Here is a 15,618-nt window from a genome sequence, read left to right as displayed (position 1 = left end):
AACATCGTTCAAGAAACCGAGGACTGCCTTGGCGTTAAAGAGGTTCTTCACCAATAAACATCATAGGATGAAGAGGGATATGATAGTGGTATGCTACAGGGAAATGTTTCCTTCTCTCTGTTTCGGCTTCCCGACACTCCAGTAGACGTGGAGAACGGTCAGCCTTTCCCCACATCTGCCACAGAGGGGAGGTTCAGCGCCAGTTAAAAGGTATGAGTGTGTACCATATGTATGTCAGCGGCAAAAGAGAACTTCAGTATGTCGTGACTTAGTTAATGATGGCCAATTGCCTAAATGTGGCTTAATTAGATGGAGTTTATTCAGTGTTTGTTCATTCCATAAGTGTTGCCAATAGTTTCTGAGTTTTTTGCGTAGAAATGGCTTTAAGTCTGTGGCAAGAACGGGTATGTACAAATTGCTAGGTTTTGTTGCTATGGAGGTTGCCATTTTGTCGGCAAGCTCATTACCCTCTATACACCTGTGCCCAGGCACCCAACATATTACAACCTGTTGATTAGAAGCATACAAATTGCAGAGCAGTGAATAGAGGTCATTTATAACAGGATTTTTCTGTTTTCGTAGCGATTTCAAAGATTTCGCAACACTTAAGGAATCTGTGAATATAATGACCTTTGGGATCTTTGCTTTCTTGATGTGCTTAGTAGCTGACAGTAACGCATAGGCCTCTGCCGTGAAGATACTGGTTTCAGGATGTAAAACGTCAGATTCAGAAAACGATGGGCCAACAGCCGCGTAAGAGATGCCGGCTTGTGATTTCGACGCATCTGTGCAAAACTCTGGACAGGTGTACTTCGATTGAAGCTCTCGAAAGTGCAAATGTATGTGCACCTCTGGGGCGTGTTTTGTTACATCTACAAGTGATGTGTCGCATTCAACGATTTGCCATTGCCACGGCGGCAACAGCTCTACTGGAGCCATTAGGCAATGTTCGAGGATTGGGACATTCATCAGAAATTTTTCTGACCCGCATTGAGAAAGGCTCTCTCACTGAGAGTCGATTATGGAATAGTGGAGCACACGCCACATCGTTAAGTTGTTTGTAGCAAGGATGTCGAGGGTTAGACTGTACTTTGAGGAAATATGTGAAACTGCTGTATGTTCTTTGTAGGTGAAGGGACCACTCATTTCATTCTACGTATAGACTCTCGATAGGGCTTGTTCTGAAGGCGCCTGTGGCTAATCGGATACCCAGATGGTGGACGGGATCCAGTATTTTCAGTGCGCTTGGCACGGCTGAGTGGTATACCATGGCACCATAATCCAAACGTGATCGAACAAGGCTCTTAGAGAGGTTCAACAGGCACTGCCTATCACTTCCCCATATTGTATGAGAGAGAATTTTCATTAAGTTCATTGTTTTAAGGCATTTTGCCTTCACATATTTGATGTGTGGAATGAAGGTCAATTTTGCATCAAATACAATACCTAAAAACTTGTGCTCCTTGTTCACAGGTATTCGTTGCCCAGACACTTCGATACTGGGATCTGGCACTAGTCCTTGCTTTCTTGTGAAAAGGAAACAGGAACTTTTCTGGGGGTTAAGGTTAAATCCGTTTTCGTCTGCCCATTTAGACACTTTGTTTAGGCCTTGCTGTATCTGTCGTTCACAAACTGCGAGGTTACAAGATTTAAAGCCTAATTGCCCATCGTCTACATAGACAGAATAGATAATTGCTGGAGGTAGTGATGCACGGAGCGAGGTCATCTTAACAATGAACAGCGTGCAACTGAGCACCCCTCCTTGAGGTACACCAGTTTCTTGTGTAAATGGGCGGGACAATACGTTGCCAATTCTGACTCGAAAAGTACGGTTAGACAGGTAGCTTTCTATAGTGCTACCTCGAATGCCCCTGTGCAACAGGTCTCGTAAGATACCATACCGCCATGTCGTATCGTACGCCTTTGCCATATCAAGAAATATAGACAAGAAATACTGATTGTGTACAAAAGCATCACGGATGTTTGCTTCGATGCGCACGAGGTGATCGGTTGTAGATCAGCCTTCCCTAAAGCCACATTGAAATGGGTCAAGCATTTTGTTCGACTCTAAGAAATGTACAAGACGGCGATCGATCATTTTCTCAAAAAGTTTGCAAAGGCAGCTCGTAAGCGCTATAGGCCGGTAGCTGGTCAGCAATAATGTATCATTGCCGTGCTTTAAAACTGGGATGACAATAGCTTCTTTCCATTTAGATGGCAGATACCAAGCAGCCCAGATAGTATTAAAAAGTGTGAGTAGTGTGATTTGTGTGTCAGAGTGCAAGTGCTTAATCATATTGTACACGATTCTATCCAGACCCAGCGCAGAGCTCTGACATGCTGACAAGGCAGCTTTGAGTTATAAGGGTTATTTGGGCAGTTATAAGGGTTATTTGGGCTACATTTTCAGTTCAGTGGCTTACATTCTTCTATTGCTTTGTACTTCAGGAAGTTCTCCGAGTAGTGGGTGGAGCTAGACACATGCTCGAAGTGTTGACCAAGAGCATTGGCCTGGTCTTCCAGCGTGTTTCCTTCTTTATCCACCATGGGCAACGGATGAACTTGTTGTCCCTTAAGCCTTCTTAGTCCGTTCCATACTTTTGCCTCCTGTGTGTATGAATTGATGCCGGACAGGAACTTCTCCCAGCTTGCCCTTTTAGCTTGCCGTCGCATTCGCCTTCCCTGTGTTTTTATGTTTTTAAATTCTAACAAATTTTCTGCAGTTGGGAACTGGCAAAGTATGCCCCACGCTTTATTTTGTTTTTTTACGCGCCTCCTTGCACTCATCATTCAACCATGGAACTTGTCTTCTGGATGAGCTACCACTTGATTCTGGAATGAACTTCTTGGCTGCCTCGATGATAAAATCGGTAAAATACGCTACCGCGTCATCTATACTAAATTCTCTGATAAAATCTCGGGATATAAAAGTCGATTCCTTAAAAAGTTTCCAATCAGCAGAGTCTAGTTTCCATCTAGGGACATGAGGAGGGGAGTCACCTTGCGTTACTAAGCTTAGAGTTAATGGAAAGTGGTCACTTCCGAATGGGTTTTTGATCACATTCCATTCTAAGTCAGGAAATACGGAAGCAGATCCAATTGCCAAGTCTATCGATGAATAGCAATTGTGGTGAAGCTTATAATAAGTCGGCTCCTTCTTATTGAAGAGGCATGCACCGGAGTTTACTAAAAAGTTTTCTACGAAACGGCCTCTCGCGTCGCATCGTGAGTCTCCCCACATCGTATTGTGGGTGTTAAAATCTCCCACGAGTATGTAGGGCTCGGGAAGCTGATCAATAAGATTATAGAAGTCCGTTTTCTCGAGGTGATGATTTGGGGGTATGTAAATGGAACATACAGCTATCAACTTGAAGAAAAGAATTGCCCGAACTGACACTGCCTCAAGGGGCGTGTGGAGGGCAACATGTTGGCAAGCTACAGACTTATCTGCTACTATTGCTACACTGCCGGACGAGACGTTAGCCTCATCGCGGTCTTTTCGAAAAATGTTGTATTGACTAAGGAAGTTTGTGTTTGTAGGTTTCAGATGGCTCTCTTGAACACACAGCAACTTTGGATTATGTTTGTGTAGGAGTTCTCTTATATCGTCGAGATTGTGAATAAGTCCTCTAACATTCCATTGTAGTGTTTGTGTCTCCATAATGAAGAAAGTGTTTGTGCTGTGTGTTTAGGAGACTAATATTAGCTCACGGGGCCCTTTCCAGGTGCCGTGACGCGAGTTTTGTCTTTTTTGGAGCGGTCGAGAGAATCTCGCCGTTTCTTAGGCACTGGCTGCGCCGTCTGAATAGGTGTTATGTCCATCGCTTCTTGTGAGGCGCTGGACACGCGCCCTTGAGAGCGCTGTGTTGGACATGAAGGCCTCGACACGTCGGACGAGACCTTTGGGGCCACCAACCCGGTGGTTGACGGGCCCCCCTTCGCAGATGGCGAAGCAGCGTCAGCTGCTTTCACCACGGGGGCTGGTGGCACAGCCGCAGCCACACTGTTTGTGGACCAGGCCGATGCCGGAGTCTGCTGCGACGCTGCCCCCTTGCGCACCGCATCAGCATACCTTGCGGTATGAAAAACAGAAGCACGTTTTCGTGCTTCTTGGAACAATATGTTTTCTTTGATTTTCAATGTAATTATATCCTTTTCTTTTTTCCAAGTTTCACAGGATCGGGAATATGCACAGTGGTCACCTTCGCAGTTTACACAGTGGGGTGTTCCAGAGCAGTTTTCGGAAGTGTGGTCTTTGTCACCACATTTTGCACAGGTGAGTTGACCTCGGCAGCTTTGCGAGCTGTGGCCGTACTTCTGACACTTAAAGCATCGACGAGGGTTGGGAATGTAAGGTCTTACACGGATTTTGGTATAGCCTGTCTCAAGGGTTTCAGGTAGCACACTAGAGGCAAATGTAATGATCAGATGTTTTGTGGGAATTTCTTTGTTGTCTCGCCCGATTTTTATTCTTTTTACTTCAATTACATTTTGGTCTTGCCAGCCTTCCAACAGTTCTGCTTCAGTTAGTTCTAAGAGGTCGGAGTCTGAAATCACGCCTCGGACTGTGTTGAGGGAACAATGTGGGGTCACTGTTATAGGGATGTCTGCAAAGGTTGTGAGATTTGCGAGTTTTTCATGCTGCAACTTGTCACAAACCTCAAGGAGGAGGTCGCCGCTTGCCATCTTGCTAGCTTTATAGCCTGGTGCAATGGTGTCCATCACCGTCAGGGATTTAGATACGAGGAAAGGTGATATTACTCTTACGAGCTTTTCAGGTTTATCACTGTGGATAACATGGTATCGTGGAAAAGATTCTTTGCGTGGAGTGAAAAAGTTCAAGGAGACTTCGGTGTGTACGCGCTTTGTAGCGGTACAATCGTGTAGCAGAGGAAATGATGCTCTACGCATGCTGGATGTAGTTACTTCGGCAGCAATTGCAGCCACCCACCACGGAGCCTAACAAGGGGACGCTACAAGTTTGACATAGTAATGACTTGCACACGCCAGCTGTGCATCGCTGCTATAACCCAATGCGCCATACTCAAGGTTGGATATACCGCACCAGGTTAACCCAAGCCACCTGGGAGAAACAGAAAAGTTGGGAAGAAAGGAGATGACAGGACAGAAAGGCAAGTTGATAGGAAAGCAAAAGATTTAGGAGAGGGACAGGAAAAGGCGACCACCGATTTCCCCCGGGTGGGTCAGTCCGGGGGTGCCGTCTACGAGAAGCGAAGGCTAAAGGTGTGTTGCCTCCGCCTGGGGGCCATAAAGGTCCAAACACCCGGCTTCGGCTCAACCTCCAGGATCCCCTTTTCCCCGGACACGGCTAAGCCACGTACGGTTAAACGCAGGAGGGGCCAACCCTCATGTGCTCGGGTTCATAGTGTCGCAACACACCAAACGCCTGCTGACGCAGACGCCCCTGCGGGGGTGACAGAATTATTCCTTCGTTATACAGATCATTATGTTGTAAAGGCGTTTGTTGTAAAGCTGCTCGAATGTATTGTGTGGCAAGCTGCCAGCATACCTATTGCAACAGAAAAATAACTAAATCATTTCCCAAGTTACAGACACTATGAAATGGATCGCTAGAGATAATACAGATTCAGGGCAAAAATGTCTTCGATTCCCTTTATGCTGATTCTATCAAGTTAGAAGTTGTTCTATGTGTATAATGTATGATACACCATGCAGTAAGGGGTTAGGAAGTTAGCAGAAGCTGCAAAAGCACAAGTCACACACACAAAAACCAAAAAAACAAACATTCAGTATATTTTTCTCATACCATATTGTACTGCTCAAACTTTCTCCCTAACATCATCTGCAAAAGGAACCTCAGCAAAAGATACTAAGCACAACAGGCAATTAGCAAACAAAGGCCATATAAGGTTTTTAAGCACACAAGAAAACTTTGTTCCACATTCTCCCAAGACTCCCATTTAGCAATTTACATTCACTGAACACTTCATGGTGCATTTACTTGCAATACTCCCTATACATGCGTTAAAAAAATGCTTTATCATGTACAAAGCATCTTAATATTCATCTATTAACAATTCCTGTTGAATGAACCACATAACTTCAGAGTCAGGCATGGGCAAACATTCTTTCAGTAACAATGGGAATGAAATGTCCTGAATTTTTTAGCATAGTCTCATTGAGGAAGTAATTCTTGTATATTGGCTAGCCAGCATTATTGTGTAAAATGAGCATGGTACACAATGTACACAATGTAGCAATGTGTACAGCATTATGCCCTGAGCCTCTTTCATTCATCCTGTGTTGCTGTTGAAGAAATCTGCTATGTGACAATAAATTCCCCATTAATGTACTTGCACGCTTGTGTTGACATCTCCTTTATTGCCAAAAGCATGGGCCACCATGGTCACCTTGCACCACATGCATACATGCCACCACAAGTTGGGGGTCAGCAATTAGCAATGCCCGAGTTTGATAACCACATGAGTGTTTAACCCCCCAGGTTTAAAGAAGTATTGTATAAGCTTGTTGCTTACTACAATTTCTTAAAGAATCACAATTGCTTTAAAGAAGTATAAATGCAGTCACTATCAGAAGAAACAAATCTTGTTATGTGCAAATGGTACTCAAGCAGAGTAATCCTGAACAAGCCAGCTAGTGCCAAGACAACAAGAGCATGTTTCTGACTCAAGCATACTGCGAGAAAAAATAGAGCATGGAAATAAACAAGTCCTGACTTGCTCGAGTAGCAGAATTAACCAGTAACTGTGGTTTCAGTAACATCACTAAAATATGAAAATACATGAGAAATTTACATATGTTGAAGCGCCTTAACATCAAGAACTGAGATCAGTCTCCCTCCTCCTACTCTGTATGAGTGACAGGATCAAAACCAGAAACTAAAAAAAAATTTATGGATAGATAGGTGTTTTACTGAAAGTCTCAATGGACTCCAGCACTATCCACTTTTTGCAATGTAAACTACTGTGCCAGTGTGCTCGGTACTATCACCCATCTGCCCTCAACCCCAAAAATGGCTTCATAGCCACTGAAATATCCTGGCGATAGCTTATCGGTTACTCTTCTCGTTTCCTACAAGTGATGCATCTTGATGTACACACTAGTTGAAGCCACACTGGAAGTTTTACCATGCAAAAGTACAAAATTCGGTGGTAATATATGCCAAATTATTTTCTAGAACTGAAACGAGGTAATGACAAGCCCAAATATGCTTATTATACAAGAGGATCGGGTCACCTTGGTACAAATCTTGTGGCCAAAAATTTATACTTTAAAATGCAAGTCTAGTAAAAAATAGCGGCGAGTGCACCAAACTCAAGCATTATTTTTATTTCACAGGTCAATTGGTGAAATTTCCACCTGACTCATGAGATCAAATGAATCGAATTTCTTGACGCTAGATCTAACACAATATGAAATACATCAACCAAGCCAATAAATAACCAAGATGTCTTTAGAACCAAACCATGAAAGACAAATAACACTAATTTGTCTTGCATGCTTTGTTAATTGCTGTTTTCACTGCTTACTTTAACACTGCTCTGCACAGACTCCCTCCATTTATCATATTATTTCCTCTTTAAGGTAAAAGTGATAATGCAATGCACTTTCAAATGTAATGCATTGTATAATCACTGCACCAAATATGCATCACACAAATTTGGTACATGCCCATCATTCTGTGTGAGCACACTTGAGACAACAAGCTTGGAAATATGCCATTTAGCATATAGTACATACTTAATGAACAAAATCTGAATATGATACACTCTTACTTGGCAGTCTATAAAAAGTACAAAATAGCAGCAAAGGGAAAGACTGCTATCAAATGCAGCCAACAATATCAATAAAATGAAAAGTCATGGGTTTGATTTAGTGAAAAATTTTGAAAGCAACTATCCACTATAAGTGCACAAACACGGTTTGTTAGTGATCTATGAACACTCAATCACTTGCGCAGTGTCCAGTAAAACGATATTAACGATTACCTTGCATGTTCAATCAACGCGACAACAATGCAAAGCGGGCCAGACTTTTGATGCGGAGTGCACAACAGGTGTCTCATGACCTCATGCACCTATCAAACGCGAAACGCTCTTCTGCCCAGGCTCTGACGGCCAATTATCCAGTCAGCAACATTATATAGTTGCATCGCGTGCGCGTTCCTTAGTTAACTACGCGCGACAGGAGTGCAACAGTTCATGTCGACAAGCAATTCAAGCGTCTGACCGTCGTGCGAACACCGCAAGGCGCCTGTGCGAATTAAACACCAAATACAAAGGGCACGACACGCATCATTTCGCTACAACAGTGATGAGGAGAAGCAGCAGCCTCGTTTGAAATGCGCTTTCCGAGATGGTTACGTACAATGATTCCAAATAAGTTCACACGGCCTACACAGGACACACGCAAACAATGCCTCCTGAAACTGCTAAACAGCGCGCTAACGCATACCAGCAATTACTCGGCGTTGGTAAGGCTATAAAATTATCTCATTTTTGTGTTTAACGAGATGGTTTCGGTGTTGACTGTGCACTGCAACAGAGGGAAAAACCCTGCCGCAGTAGGTTCACAGCGCACTTCAACAGAAGCGCAGCTGTCTTCGGTTCATACTAAACTCGGCGAATGTGAACGGAAAGTGTACGTGGGTCACATGACCAAGTTTTGTGTGCTTTTCAAGCTCTTCTAATTTGAATCGTTAAACTATATGTTGCGACGATAAGCACTCGTGAAATTAAAATCTACTCTATAAAGCCCTTCATAAACACAGGTTCTTCGGGCCTGCACCCAGAAAGTTCGCCACCAGCTGACAGCTCTCAATCGTATATCTTAGTCACCACATTAGTATATGTTGTTCCTGACGCATGCATTCAGTGATGAGTGCAAAGATGAAGCATGGCAATTGCAATTATATTCAATACTATTTGTGACGCCGCTCTCAAGCTGTGCTAAGTACTGCTGTATACTAGCTAGATTTAAGCCTACTGTTGAAAGGCTGCAAAACGCCATAAACCAATAACTTTTCAATTTTCTTCATATGACGAGGATTCTCCACGCTTTCAGATGAACTGACAGTTGCACTGGTAGAAAACAAGTCGGTTAATACGCGTGAAAACGAAACGTTTATTCAGCGCTCACCTTGAAGCTGGGAATCGTCCATGTTGGTGTATGACGTCAGGTCCGGAAATAAATAACTAAAATCGCTAAAACCATATCCGGCTTAGCTAGGCTCCATAAAAACGCTGATAAAAACCACGGTGAAACCGATACTGCAGATAAAATGCTTGGCGGCTTGGCTCATCCAGTAAACGTTGCGATGAGCAGGTGTGAACTGGCTCCATTCATCGCATTCATTGTTATTGTCTTTCTTGATCCGTTCGTTACTGTTCTTTTTCTTCTTGAAGAACAGTTACATCACGTGCGAACAAGTCAGAGAATTTTAAAAAAATATATTTTAAAAAAATACATGTAATATTTACGTTGAGTGAGACAAAGTTGAAAAGTACGAAGGGAGGAAGAAAAATAAAAAACAGTCGATGCTGCACGTGCTACCATCTGGCCTTTCTTGTTCCGTAGAAAATTTAACCTAGGCCCTAAGATACCTTTTTAGTAATCTTAATGAAAGTAACAAAATTTGTTGCTCGTATGCCGGCTAGAATACCGCGCCAGCACTCATCCAGAGACCATGCCAATGTACATACACCTGCAAGGTACGATATCAGCACATAGATAGAAACACGAACAGGAAATAACTGATCAGGACGCTTAGTTACATGTATTTTCATGGAAGCGTAAAGTGTAATTGCTTTTTAGTTGGTACCTAAGCTTAAAGACGTGGTCGCAAGTGTACATTTTGGATTTCAAGCGGTTGAAGCTGGTGACGAAACGTGATGGAGTAGTTTCGGAATTGAAATTATGCCACAACAAAAGCTAGTTTATTATTGTTTTCTAGATGACACTTTACAAAAAATTAGGAAAGGATGAATGAGCTTGGGTATCACCGTTGCAAAGTCGACCCCTCCAGTTACGGCTACAGTGTACCATATATAGTAAAAGCATGATTCTAAGCCACTCTATTGCGGTTCTAGTGCCAGGTTGCTTCTAAATCATCATGGCACGTGCATGTATATGGTCATGAAGATTTTCCCGATTGTCCTTTCTCCACGGTCCTAGGCGTGCCTAGAGACCTATGTTTTTATTTCATTTTTCTCTAGCCGCCGGCGCCATTTTTATTCCACTGCGCGAGCGTCGTATTTCAATTTTTTTCCCTCCCCACCATAAACAACAACTCGAAGGCCATGCTTCGCCATACTGCAAACGCCGTCATAATCGCCATGTCGTGACGTTAACGACGAGAGCCAACGTTGCGACAAGCTACCTTGCATTTTTTTTTTTTTTTTTTTTTTTGCTTGACAATCAAGGCAACAAAGTGTTGCATTGAACCATCCGGACCATAAAATGCCATCTTCGCGAAATTTAAGAAAAAAACTAAACAAAAATAAAAACTTTTTTATGTGTAACAAACCTCTTCACTCCTTCAATCACGTTTACTCTCTCCTTGCACACCATACTCTCTCTCTCTCTCTCTCTCTCTTACGACCGTAGAGGAAAGAAGCAAGGAGGTTAAAAAAAATTTTAACATCCTTGGAAAGAAGAAAGAAATTAAACATGGAGGAAGGAAACTAAACTTTCGTTTTTTTTCTCTATGCTCACTTTTCTCTCTTCGGTGGCGCTGCAGTCGCTACCGGAATCGCCTTCGAGATGTGGGGCCCGATGGATATGCATGCATGGTCATGCTCCATGCATACTCCATGTAGATAAGACTGCGAGGACCGTGAGGGTGGTCCATGTTCTGGGTGTTGTGTGCGTTGTATGTCGATACAGTTGAAGCTGTGGCAGTTGTGCGCACGTAGCATCATTCATTTACCGCTATGGCAGCAGTGAAAAGTGCAGATGTACGCTTTTACATGCAGCAAGACGACCAGGCGACTAAAGCTGGAGAAGATTTCGCTAGGCTCTTCTACGAGACCCTCGAGAAACGGCGGCACCTGCTCGGCAACCTTTTCCTTGACACCGCAAACTTGGTGTGGAATGGCAACCCGCACAGCACCAAGGCAGCTATCAGCAAGTTCTACGAATCGCTTCCGTCGTGCGAGACTGATCTCATTTGCGCTGATGCACAATCCTTTCGTGGTGAATTCGTCCAAGGCCAGACAACGATACATGTTGTAGCTGCTGGCCAGATCAAGTTTTCAGGCAAGCGCTGGGTACCTTACACGGAATCCTTTGTGCTGACGGCTCAAGGCACTGTGTGGAAGATTGTTGTGGACACGTTTCGTTTTCAAGAACCTGCACCGGTGTGACTGGGCGGATTGAGTGTGTTGTCCACGGCGCAAAATGCACAATCTGTAGCTGCAATCGCCATTTACATTGTGTGTACTTCTGCGTGATGTATCAATCTTTCATGTCTCATATGACCATACGTTTTTTTTAAAGTAAAAGCAGTTTCTGTCCACAAAGCTGGATATCACGACTTTGTGTCATTATGAAATATGGAAGTAGCCGGTACTTTTGGTGAAAAACCAGTGTTGGCTCATCCACCAATTTCTAGGGCATTATTGATTTACAAGTTGCTTCTACCTTATGCAATAGCTTTCAAGGGGTCCTCACGCAGTCTCATTGTCAGCCGAACTGTTATATAGCTATTGTGGAGTTCAATATTTTGTAAGAAGCCCATGCAATTTTTTTCAACTTGTAGTGCCAGCTGCTGACGAATGCCCGCGAGGTAAGTCAGCACTTAGAACATTTATTCACTTGTCTACTAGATAAGTTATGCTAAGATTCAAGGAAAGGCAGAGAGACAAACATATAGTTAAGTCAGCAAAAAGAGGCATGCTTAAAACAAGGCATGCTTAAAACAAGGCCAGTAGTTAGAAAATACCCATGTTGCAAGTTTTGGTGGTAATTGAGCACTACTGTCTTTCAACTTGCCAAGGCCTATTTGCACAGCAGTTGCAGATAGCAGTCATCTGCCTTGGTCTCTTCTCAAGCTTGGTCATGCTTAGTGACTGCCTTGGTCTCTATCTCAAGGATAAGCATGACTACTTACTTCAATTGTGATAGCTTTGAATAACCAGTCTGAGTGGACATGTGACACACATACTACATTATGTTTTCCATGATCTGTTTTTTATCCCCATGTACATTTTTGTCACATGCCGAATGCACTATATATTTTGCTACAAGCTTATTCCAAGCAATCTGGTGCATCTCCTGTATGACAAGCCTCATACAGGAGATGCACCAGATTGCTTGGAATACTTGGAAACTTGTTCAGAACACATCAGTGCAAGCCCACTGATGTATTCTGGACAAGTTGGTACTGTACAATTTGGTGTAGGCAGGGGATGAAAAATTGACTCACCATCCCGGTCCTGCAAAAGTGGATGTCCAGCGAAGCTGTTGAAAACCACCACTACAACTGCTGAGGGGGTTATGCAATGCTTTATGGCTTTAGAGTAATGGTAGTAATGCTATTTTAGAGCAATGGTAATTTTGACAGCACACTGCTGCCCATAGTGGTGCTGCAACAACATTAAAGTCAGTTGCTAGACGGGTTATTTTATATATGAAAGGCTAGGGACGTCACTCCCCACATCGCAAGTTGCCTTCGCCGTGGCAGCTTGTGCAACAGTAATCTTTACTGTGAAATGTATGTGGAGAGCGCTGCGTGCTTCACATTGTTATTAGGAGCGCCTTATCATCGATTATGCGGTTCGGATGCTTGTTTTGAGCTAGTTCTTAATTGAAACATATGCTGTTCTGTATGTTGTACGCATGATTCCAAAGAATGTATGCACGGTTTGCTTCACTTTGCCGAGTGCTTGTAGCCACTGCCTTACGGGGGTATGAGCCATTGCTCTGCCGTGCACTGACGCTGGGATCGGCCCACCATTGTTTTCTGTCGACGTTACGCCACAAAGAAATCCCGGGATCCTAGCCATAGACAGATTCGATGTAAAAGAGAGAGACGGGAACATGCGTACTAGTACGTATGGAGCGCTATCCATGTTCTCGTCTCATTTTCGTCATCTGCCTACACCATATTGTGCAGTACCAACTCGCCCAATGTAGTGCCAAGTGGGTCTCAGCATCTCCTTCTTGCCCTCTTTTTTTTTTTTTTTTCTGCCTTACTTACACCAAATCTTGCACTGACGTGACCAACATGGAATGATACCACTAGCACAGTGAAGAGTTGAACTTTAATCCAATCTGTTATCTCCAACAGCTCTTAAGAAGACCCAGTATCTGTGACATCACATGCAACCTCCCTATTGCATCCACAGTGCTCTCAAACTCTATAGATTGAGTCACAGTACTCATCACTCTCCTGAGGCCTGTAATGCAGTGGTGCAGGATGCAACAGCAGGCCCTGTAAACAGCCTACAGTCAAACAAGTGTGTGATCATGTGTTTCTCCAAACGGTGTACATGTAAGCTGACTGCTAGTCTTTGTAGCACACAGCAAACATGATGCACGCTGCAGCAGCATTCTAGTTAGCTTTCTAGAACCGGAAAGTGGGCTAAAGTTTTGAGCATGTTTGAGTGTGCTGTCCTTGCTGAGTTGCATTATGGTGCAGTAATGAATGATTAACCAAAGGATCCTAGTGTGTCACCACTCCAAGCCCTTGCACCTTAGTAATTGCTTGTGATTTGAGATCATATGGATGAGTAGTTGACAGTGTTTGAGCTCTTTTCAGTTCAGTATTCAAACAGGCTTGCAATAGGAACATCTTGTTTGGCATGTTGCACTGACAATGTGCAATGTTAATGGAACTTCTTATATAAATTTTTTCCATCTTAACGCTTGGTTGAATTCTTGCAGATTGATGCAGATATTATTCAATGTTACATGTCGTGCAATACTGGTGGCTTCTCCTGATCTGTTGGTGCACTGGTGGATTTAAAGCTTCTAGAACAGGATATGCTTGTTGCTGGGTACGTGCTATGACTTCTTCAACCAAATCCACAACTTACACCACTGACACTGTGAGCTGCAATGATCGAGATAAAGTTAGTGTAGTTTGCAACCACTACAAAATGCAGCCACTGCAAGGCCATTGCCAGCTCTCTCGCACAGCGATGCTGCTGCTGGTAGTTACGATCACGGAGGAAGTAAAAAGACTAGGAGGGAGGGTCACGTGACATTCTTGAACCTTAGTCATAGAAAATGTAAAGAAAAGGCTCATGTGAAATAAACCCTGATTATGTAATACATAAATGGTAATGCCTAGCTGCAGAGCGCGCGGAAAGTACGGGGGAGAGTAGAGCGGGGGGGGGGGGGGGGGGAAGCATGCGGCGAGGGTTGATTGGTGACGAGGGCCTCACCTAAATCTGCCGCAAACTAAACAATGCCTTGAATGGGCAGGCAACTATGGAAGGCCTACTTCCCCAATAATCAAAGCGCATATAAACCCCAGATAAAAGGAGGATTAATGTAAGAAAAAGTTAGCTTGCCGAGGCTAACTGCCTGATGTGCTCCCTACCAGTTTCTTTTCTCTTCGTCCATGGTTACGATGGGCAGCGACTGAAACGCACATCATTTGGAAACAAGAAATAGAAGGACACAATGCTACCAATGCCATTTTGGTGCAGTATTGAAAAGATCAGAAGTTGATACAGCATTATGAGCTTCAAATATTAAAAGTCTGCCATTGGATCACTGACTGCATGCTTCTAGCATTAGACTGTGCTAAAGAGTGGAAATGTAAGATGGGTGAAGTGAAGTTTACTTTCCCTTACGTACAAAGGCAGAAGCCGGGGCTGAAGGCTGGAATGCCTGATGAAGAAGGCCTTGGCTCCCCTGTACAGTCTGACATCAGAATACACAAACACATAACTGAAAATATAACAATATAAATGCAAAATCACCTGCACTTGCAAGTGTCACATGATGCAGCTATTTAAACATACAACAGTAAAAACGGTGTTTACAAAACAAAGACCAGAATCGATAACATATTTCTTTGTTTCCATTTTAAACACTTTGAATGAAACATCAAAATCAACATTTGTCAACATTTTATTAATAGCCGCAGTTACTTGATAATTTAATTTTTGTTTGCCATAGTTAGTAGGCGTCTTGGGGACCCGGTGGATTTCGTTTTCGAAAATAGTATGCGTCATTAGACAAGTATTGTTTTGAGTGTGTAATTTGTTGGATTTAATACGCTGCAGCAAACGAAAAAGGTTAACTTAGAATATACAAGCGCATGATACTACATCTCCAGTCTCAACCACGCAGGTACCAGATTAGCTACTTTTGTAAAGACAACCAACACTTTTACTTATTTCAGATGCTAATTTTGACACATGTGTGTTCCAGGAAAGGTTCTGGTGGAACCAGACACCAAGAAATTTAATACAATCAATCTCGTGTATTATTACGCATCCAAATTGAACGTTGACCTTATAGAAATCATCAGTATTAATGGGCCTAAAAATAATATAGCTGGTTTTGGACAAATTTAAGGAAAACATGTTGCATTGTAGCCAGGATTGTAAGTTACCTAAGTACCTGTTTACCATAGCCTCAGCTTGGACAAGAGATTTGGCT

The 15,618-nt window shown here is 43.1% G+C and overlaps 2 protein-coding genes across 2 annotated transcripts in view; one reads left to right on the top strand and one right to left on the bottom strand.

Annotated features, from left to right (window-relative positions):
- The window catches only part of LOC119433309 (E3 ubiquitin-protein ligase MARCHF6-like), a 143,193-nt gene extending 133,899 nt beyond the window's left edge, over positions 1–9,294 (bottom strand). The window contains exon 1 of the mRNA XM_037700458.2: positions 9,142–9,294. Within this exon, the coding sequence (XP_037556386.1) occupies positions 9,142–9,163 (22 nt within the window). The 5' untranslated portion in view covers positions 9,164–9,294. The remainder of the gene's footprint in view (positions 1–9,141) is intronic.
- A 1,488-nt stretch (positions 9,295–10,782) lies between these two features.
- On the top strand, positions 10,783–11,528 carry LOC119433300 (NTF2-related export protein 1). Its single transcript, XM_037700447.2, has one exon. The coding sequence runs from the start codon at positions 10,935–10,937 to the stop codon at positions 11,364–11,366; it is 432 nt and encodes a 143-aa protein (XP_037556375.1). The 5' UTR covers positions 10,783–10,934; the 3' UTR covers positions 11,367–11,528.
- Positions 11,529–15,618: the final 4,090 nt, after the last annotated feature.

Source organism: Dermacentor silvarum, chromosome 1, assembly GCF_013339745.2.
Source record: "Dermacentor silvarum isolate Dsil-2018 chromosome 1, BIME_Dsil_1.4, whole genome shotgun sequence".
Lineage (NCBI taxonomy): Eukaryota > Metazoa > Arthropoda > Arachnida > Ixodida > Ixodidae > Dermacentor > Dermacentor silvarum.
The sequence above is the reverse complement of the archived record's forward strand: the minus strand, read 5'-3'. Positions and strand labels throughout refer to the sequence as shown.